At 35.4% G+C, this 9,334-nt stretch overlaps 1 protein-coding gene across 6 annotated transcripts in view; it reads right to left on the reverse strand.

Moving 5' to 3' along the window:
• Positions 1-7,782: 7,782 nt before the first annotated feature.
• Positions 7,783-9,334, reverse strand: part of Clhc1 (clathrin heavy chain linker domain containing 1) — a 64,941-nt gene continuing 63,389 nt past the window's right edge. For all 6 annotated transcript variants that reach the window (XM_033764019.1, XM_010615843.3, XM_033764020.1 and 3 more), the window contains one exon: positions 7,783-8,398. In XM_033764019.1, the coding sequence (XP_033619910.1) occupies positions 8,202-8,398 (197 nt within the window). In that variant the 3' untranslated portion in view covers positions 7,783-8,201. The remainder of the gene's footprint in view (positions 8,399-9,334) is intronic.

A 9,334-nucleotide genomic window follows, 5' to 3' on the forward strand; every position in this document is an offset into this window, starting at 1 on the left:
AAAAAAAAAAAAAAAAAAAAAAAAAAAAAAAACTTTCAGACCCTGGCAGAAATATTTTTTCTCTTTCACTGACATGGTAGAAAGAACATCTAATAAAGGGTCAAAGAGCTTTAGCTCTCTATAAGCCTTACTGTGTGAACATTATGTTCTGATCTCCCTTTTCTTTAAGAAGAGTGATTAACAGGAACCTGCCCCTGCATGGCATCCACAACCAGCCAACTCGACCTGTGGATCCTGTGCCCTGGCCACAGTCACTCATCATTCTGTGTTTTGTTTCCCCTTGGCATGGGGCAGCAGAGATGTTGACTGACCAACCAACCTGATAGTGAATGAGGCCAGTGCCCCAGGAGAGAAAGTGAGCCCTGGAGAGTTGGCAGCTCTAGGGAGAGATAATGGACCTTGCCAGCTAGACTTGCTCCAAAAAACCCATGGCTTTTTTTTTTTTCATTTAGTTTACTGGAACATTTTAGGTATACAGTACAGTTACATTCATTACTGGGATCTTGTGCCTTTAAATGACAGGACCCATGGCTATTGTCAACTACAAAAACAGTGTAGAGTTTTACTCAGCAAATCACTTCTTCATGGTAGGCTAGCATGGGAACAAAAACCTACAGCAAAGCCTGCCATATTGCCAAAGAGTATTTAATCAAGCAGCTTTTTAGGAAGGGGTTAATTGTTTAAGGCTGAGCCACAGAAAAACTCCATGTTAAGGTTTCCAGTGTTACCTTTCCACAGGGACTGGGTGAGAGACAGTTGGCTTCAGCAGTTGGCTTGAAGCCCTGCTATACTACCTACATCCAGCACAGACTAGAGGTATGGTTGCCTTCCCCATCTACAAAGTAAGGACACACCTTGGTTTGAATGGTTGCCAGTCTGGGGTGTATGGACAGAGAGGCTTTTTGGGTGGGCACCTCACAAACCCATAATCCATAAAGCTAGATGGAGAAAACTATGACTTGCTAGATTATTACTCATTCAAAAGGACAGAGGAATTTGTTTGTTTATTTTGTACTGGGGATTGAACTCAGGACCTTGCACTTGCCATGCAGGCATGGCACCACTGACTTACATCCCCAGCCCCCAGAGGAATTTTTTTTTACTTAATTTTTCTTTTTCCTTCATTTTTAAGGGGTTTGGGTACCCCCTCTCTCCTTTACTCCATTTAATTCCTTTTTTTCTCATTTTTCTTTTTTCCTTTATTTTGCTATTTTTTCCTTTCCTTCTATTTGATCAGTACTATTAATTTGATCAATACTATCAATATTCAACAGGATTCTTTATCTCACTTTTCTCTCCTTCTCATCTTCCATTGATAAATTTTTCAAATTCTACTCTTCATTCTCTACTTCCCCACCCTTTTATCCTCACTAGTATAACCATTAAGCTTTATGACTCTTTAGATAGTTAATTAGCTCTGTGCTATTACTGTTGAATACTATTTTATTGGTAGTGTAGGTATACAGTTGTTGAATCTGGTAGATAATTATAGTATGTCAATAATTTGGTTTGTCTTAGTGTTTAGGCAGTAATTACAGATTTCTTTTTTATGGTTAAGGGGATATATTACTGATTCTTAGGGTATATCAATATCCAGTTTATCTCTGATGCTATTATTGTTGCTGATTTTATTGCTACTGCCAAGGCAGCATAGTTATTGCTATTAATTGCTTTTCTCTGTATGCCAATATCTGGATTGCCTTGTGTCATTAACAATACTGTCATCCAAGGCATATAAAAACTTACATAGCCACAATCAGAAAAGAACGTCATGACACATTATAGAAAATGCCCAAAGGTCTAATAGAACAAATACTGTACACTAGGCAAGGTGAGCAGCTAAGGAGAAGAGAAACAATAAGGGAAATAGGGAAATGACAGGAATGAAGTCAATACCTTTCAGTAATAACTCTCAGTGTGAATGATCTCAATTCCCTAATCAAAAGACACAGAACAGCAGAATGGATCAAAAACAAATCCAACTATATATATAAAAAACACATTCAACCCCAAAAAGAAATTCTATAGACTAAAAATCAAAGGATGGAAAGCAATATTCCATGCAACAAGAACCCAAAAAACAAGCAGGAGTAACTATCCCATTTTCCAATAAAGTGGACTTAAAGCCAAAATCAATCAGAAGAGGCAAAGAAAAAGTCACTACATATTGAAGGGAATAGTTCACTACATATTGGTTTAAGGAAACGGTTCAACAGGATAACAATGATAAGCATATACATATCAAACACGGTCACACCCGGATTCACAAAACAAACACTATGGACAGAAAAAATAAAAAAACATCAACACAGTTATAGTGGAGGACCTTAATACTCCATCATCACAATTAGATCAACTAGACAAAAACTTAACAAAGAGTATCAGAGTTGAACCAAAACCTCAGAACAAATGGACTAACTAGGCATCTCAGAGTGTTCCACTCAACAACAGAAGACACATTTTTCTTAGCAGCAATGGAACTTTCTCCAAAATAGACCACTCACCAGCCCACAAAACATGATTAAGTAAGTGTAAAAGAAATAAAATTATCCCATGCACATTATCAGATCATAGCACAATGAAACTAGAAATCAATGGCAAAAAATCCACAGAAATTATGCAAATGCACGGAAATTAAAACATATCAATGGATCACAGAAGAAATCCAGGAAGAAATTTGACAGCTCCTAGAATAAAATGATAATGCCAGTATAACATACCAGAACTTATGGGACACAATAAAAGCAGTCCTAAGAGGAAAGGTCATAGTTGTGAATGCTCACATCAGAAAAATAGAGTGAGTCCAAGCATATAACCTAATATTGAACCTCAAGGTCCTAGAAAAACAAGAACAACCTAAAGAATGGTGACAATTATATCTACTAAAACATCTATGGTGCAAATTATTATGAAATTCATAAAATTTGTATTAAAAATTAAAATTTATATTTTAAAATAAAAATTATATTAAAATGGCTAGTAGTGTCCAGCACTCAGAGACACTGGGTGTCCTGGACTGTTCACTCACGATTTCTTTTTTGTTGTCGTTGTTGAGACAAGGTATCTCTACGCAGCCCAGGCTGGCCTTGAACTTGCAGTGATTTTTCTACCTCAGTAGCCCAAGTGCTGGGATTACAGGCATGTGCCACCATACTCAGTGCACTCACAGTTTCTAACCCACAGAATTTCTATTATAGATATTTCATAATAGCTCAGAGAATAACATGATAAATGAAACATTAATATAGCCCTGACCTTGAGAAGCATACCTGCTGATATGACCTTATGTATACCCATCAATACAGAACTTTTTTAAAAAAGCAGGAATCCAACAGAAGTGCGTGCATGTGTTCATATACAAGGCAGGTACGAGAATGTCAGATTAGCCCCACACTAAAAACAACTTACATGTCCATTTAAAATAGAAATCTGGAATATTTATGCAATGAATAACAAATAGCAATGAGAATTTACCACAAAATATGGGGAAAATGTCACTAAAAAGAGCAAAGGAAAAAAAAAGAGCAAAGGAAGCTAGACAAAAGAATAAATGCAGGGGTTGGGAATTCAGCTCAGTGGTGCCAGCGTCTGATCACAAGGGCAAGGTCCTGAGTTCAATCCCCAGTACCCCCCAAAATAATAAATAATAATAATAATAATAAATGCATTATGGTTTCATTTATTTAAATTTCAAAATCAGACAGAAAAAACTCATCTGTCGTGTTATATGCATATTTCTACATCAACTACCTACTTCTGGGAGGGGATACTAAGCCTGGAACATTTCAGGGGTGTTCTACATCTTTATTTTGCTTTTTGCAATATTAGGGATTGAATTTAGGGAACACTGAGTTACATTCCTAGCCCTTTTTATTTTTTGAGACTGCACTTGCTAAACTCCCCAGGGTGGCCTTGAACTTGTAATCCTTGTGCCTCAGCCTCCCAAGTAGCTGGAATTACCGTCATGTGCTACCATGCCTGGCTCAGCACTGTTCCATTTCTTTACCTGAGAGTTGATTACACAGATATGCTCACTTCATGAAAATCATTGAGCTCTACATTTATAATTTGTGCATTTTTCAGAACATACAGTATAAATGTGTATATGTATTTTTTCTTACCAATAAAATTTACCCAAAAAGCAAGAGTAAAGTTAATTCATAAGATTGGCTTTAAATATGAAAAATACTAGATCAAGTTTAATATTTATTAATTTAGGAACTATTTACTAAGCATTTATTTTGTGCCCAGTACTATGTTTTATTTTGGTGATATAATGGTAACTGTTATGTGTTGAAGTTTGTCCTCCCAAAATTCATATGGTGAAGTCCATTCCATGGTACATTAGAACATGACCTTATTTGAAGATAAGGTCAAATTAAAATGAGCTCATTCAGATAAACTCTAATCTAATATAACTGAGGTACTTATATGAAGTGGAAATTTAGACATAGATAAAGGAAGGATGATATAAAGATACATGGAAATATCCATCTGTAAGCCAAGGAGAGAGGTTTGGAACAGATTCTTCCCTTTGAGCACCCATACAGAACCAATCCTGCCAATACCTTGATTTAAGACTTTTAGCCTCTAGAAGTGTGAAACAATAAATTTCTGCTGGTTAAGCCACTCAGTTTGTAGTACTTTGTTATAGCAGTCACAGCAAACTAATATAGCAACTCTCTCCCATTCCTCACACCCTCAAAAGGTATTGTCCTTTACATAAATAAAAGATATCTTCCCTGACTACACTGATGATATGCAAAAAAGGACTGCTTACAAAAGGGAAAATTGGGATGATTAAGGAAGCCCTAAAAGGCTCCTCTAAGGAAGTTTTAATTAAGCTAAGATCTAAAGTAAAAAGAAAGGAATCAGATTTCTAAGTAGAAGAAACAGCATATCTTAAACTCCTTTATAAGATGACCAAAAAGAGGGCAAGTGTCCAGTTCAAAGAAACTAAGGCACATAGTAGGAGGTGAGGCTGAAGAGGCAGTTGGATTCCTGATTATGTAGGGGTTTTGGGTCATGTCGAGGAATTTGGACTTTTTTTGCTGTTGCTGTTCTTTTGAGACAGGGTCTCTCTATACTGTCCAGGCTGGCCTTGAACTCATTATGCAGCCCAAGCTAGCCTCGAACTCACAGCCACCCTCCAAGCTCAGCTTCCCAAGAGCTGGGATTACAGATGTGTGCCACCATGTCCAACTAAGAACTTTGGACTTTATCTTACAAACCACTAGCATGAGATAGTTAAACATTTGGTGCCTCATAACAAGAAGGAATGCACAGTTTTCAGCATGACTATGAGGACCCTTGCTAAAACAATTGAACCTAAATCTAGTTAAGCCTTTGGAACTAATTTCCATTCAAAGTAAACCCAGGAAGTAGAAGAGCAAGTTAAATAGTACCACAAGGAAGTAATCAGGCAAATCCAGAATGTGGAAGATTCCCAGTAACAACCAAGCCAGTTCATGTAGTCAATGGCAATAGAAAAAAAAATAGGAGAGAAGATATACTCTAGATTAGTCCAAATAGAACTCAGGAACATTGTTTAGTTCCTGGTTAGAATAACTAAATTGTTAGGAAGCATTTTTAAGCAACTGGTGAAATTTGAATATATCCCCAAATGATACTAGGGAATCACTGCTAGAAAATTTAAAAGATATTCTGTCTTCCCACTGAAATTATAAAAGCTGTATACAAAATAGGTATTTAGGATACGTCATCGATGCCGATGTTGAATGTTAGTATTTCAAATTTAGGCAGATGGTCAAGAAATACTATGAAATAATTACTACCTTTTCAGAATTACCGAAATTTAAAATTAGAAATGACAAGAAGGATTACCTAGTCAAAATTAATTTATCTTAAGCTTGAGGAAAAGGACACAAAACTCAATAGTGGAAAGCCTGGTCTGTATTGCAGACCAGGGGCCCTTGTTATATTTCTTTCACTGTAGATTACAGGAAGGTTGTTACATCTACCAAGTCCTATGTAGCTCACAACTCAATTCTTTCTACTTCCCCACTTGCCTTTATGTTCCTGTTCTTCCTTCCTACTCCAGCCATTCGAACTTGGGCCCTTGCAATTGCAAGGCACGTGGTGGAACCACTGAGCTAAATTGGGCCCAATGCATTCTACTTCATATTCACTTGACAATTTTCACTTTCCTTGGAAAAGCTGCCTTAGGTAATGATATGAAAAGGAATAGTAATCAGCCATGGATAGACATTTTTAAACCTTGGCAAAATTAACAGAATAACAGCTGTTGTTTCAAGCTTTCTCTAGATTATTTATATAATTCGTTCTACTGGCTTTCAGTGACCCCACCCAAGTTCTGCTAATGAACTCCATAGCAGCATTCTATCAATCATACAGTCTCAGAGTAAAAAAGATTTGAAACCATTGGTACATAAAGAATCAATGCTGCTTAAATACCCTCTCTTTTTTTTTAATGCTTCATCTGCTTTTTTAAAAATTAGAAATAAAAATGTTAATAGTTATCATAAGTATCTTAGCAATATATTGGCTTTTAAATTATGCATGTGTGTTACTTTAGTAAAAATATCAAGTTTTAGAAAACTGAATTATAACTATCAAGGACTGTGTTTAACCCTATATGGAAAAATTAATCTCAGCCAGTATACTTACAGATTTATAATATATGCCAGAAAAACATAATATGAGCTCAGACAGACAGCTTAATCTGGGCAGTAAGTTATACCCAATATACCAAATACTCCAAGTAAGTACAACTATATCACAAAATGAGTAAAATTGTAGGATTTTGTAAGTATAAAGTAAGGAGAGGAGTATTTGTTTGTGTGTCCTCCTACATAGAAATAACAGCCATCTTCTACTAAATTCCTCCATTATGTGACACACTTACACTTCACATACAGATCAGCAGTAATCTTCATACACTCAGGGTAGATATTACCACCTATATTTCACAAATAAGTAAAAGACTACACTGGAATTTTTGTATAAGGCCGATTCCAAGTTCATATTCTTTCCACTATAAAAAAAAATTCACTTTCAATTTAAATTTAGGAAGGAAAATGTATGCTTTTTGCTCCTTTTCTATCTAACAGCAGCTAAATTTTCCCCTTATCAAGGCTGACATTCAGCTCATATGTTCTGATGTGACATAAGGACTGAAAGCTGTTGTGATTAATTGGGTATCTGTTCTGCTTGATTGATGCCCATGCCATACTTACAATATATTTTGGATATCACACCTGTCAATGGCACAGAACTCTGAGTTTTCAGTCAAACACTTATTCAGACACTTGAAGTAATAAAAATCATTTTTATGACATACTTCTATGCCTAGAGGTATTCCAAGTAAAACTCTGCAAAATTTGGCTCGTTCCTCCTCTATAGGACAAGCCAAGAGTTCCAATTTCATTACAATTTCATTAGGTAATGATATGAGAAGGAATACTAATGAGCCATGGATAGACATTTTTAAACCTTGGCAAAATTAACAGAACAACAGTTATATATATATATTTATAGATGCCAAAGCGTAGGACACACCTTTAAATTGTCAGTAAAAATTACCATACTCTAGGTTTGCCAGTAGATTACCCTTGAAATAACATCTTTCTCCTCAAGGCAGGCTTGTAGAATTTGTTATTTGGGTAGTCAGCCTACAGGCAAAATACTGTGCTTGCTGTCTATATCTATAATCTAATATAATATTTTAAGTACTATGAAATAATTTAAGTAATATTTAAGTAATGTAAGTACTGTATAATATTTTAAGTACTAATAATATGCTTGTTGTCTATATCTATAATATCTATAATATTTTTTAAATAATGGTGACTGAAGCCAGGGCGTCTGCACTGAGCTACATTCCCACCATTGCCCGGTCTTCAGTTCTTGACATCAAATTAAATTACCAGAAAAGAATGTATCTAGGCATTAGCTTATGCCCTTAAAAATGCCTATATACTTTTACACTATAGTTAAAATTTGGATTTTATCAAAATTCAATATACGAAATGACCATATTGGAAAAAGAAAGCAATAATATGTTTCAAGGACAAACCTAAATATCATCATAACAAAATTGGTGTTATTTAGTTCTGAGAGATTTATATGCTGGTTTTATTTGTAATTATGCCAAAACCAGTTTGCTTAACCAATATACGCACAATGTTGTACAAGCTCCCTCAACTGGTTAAAATACAGAACTACCAAAAAACATGTTCCATTGGGTTCACTTTTTCATCTTCTTCAGAAATTTCTGAAACTCCAGGCTGACATCGAAGAATGGACATAATGTCATTAGATAATTTGTTAAAGCCACTCTGTGAACATATATCTGCCATGTCTTGCCATGTTTCTAGCGAGCAAAATGAATCACTCATCATAAGATGTTCTACTGAATCTGGGGGAAAAAATAAAAGATTACAGTGCAACACTTGTCATTTAATAATCCATACTCGGCAATTCTTCAAAATATAAAGGGTTATTATGTCAACTCAGTTACTCTTAACCTCTAGCTGACTACCATAATTTAATGATTTAACACGTAAAGCACTTAGTCCAGCTTGTGCTAAGTTCTGAAGTGTCTGTTCCTTCTCCTCCTTTCTCTTTCATTAACTTTTCATGTCTCAATTCAACTCTCTACCATTTTTCACACTTCACACTCCTCTGCTCATCTTCCCTCTGGCTCTTTGGTGAAGTAGCAGATACTGACAGCTACAAGGCAGGGAGCTAAGGAAGTGAAGGATATGGGCCATCGTCTTACTAACTGAGGCCCTACCATAAATGCCACAGTAATGCCATCCCAAAGATTCAAGACACTCTTTGGAAAACCCTCTACCCTCTTAAGTGGAGATCTCTTATGTGGCTTTCATAACAAATATTTTTTCTAAAGAACTTGAAATGACATTTACTTTTAAAAGTCAATTATAGGGACTATGTTTGGTATCCATAATCTTTTTTAAGTACTGGTGATTGAAACCAGGGCCTTTGCACTGAGCTACATTCCCACCATCACCCAGGCTGGGCTTGAACTTATAGTCTTCTTACCTCAGCCACCCAGAGTGCTAGGATTACAGGTGTACAACACTATACCTAGTTTGGAACTAATTTCTTACCTAATACCTATATTACTTATGATACTTCAAGATGATTTATCTTTAGTATACTATTAACACTATTATTTTATTTCTACCATAATTGCTATTTTCTTATGAGATAATTTGATGTCTTTAATGATAATTTCAAATATAAAATTACCTCCCAAAATATGGTTTCAAGTAATTTGCCTTTTTTATTTGATCCCAGACAATAATTTTTTTTTTTTTTTTTTTTTTTT

The sequence above is a fragment of the Fukomys damarensis genome, unplaced genomic scaffold (genome assembly GCF_012274545.1).
Source record: "Fukomys damarensis isolate Sample0158 unplaced genomic scaffold, DMR_v1.0_HiC HiC_scaffold_2, whole genome shotgun sequence".
NCBI lineage: Eukaryota > Metazoa > Chordata > Mammalia > Rodentia > Bathyergidae > Fukomys > Fukomys damarensis.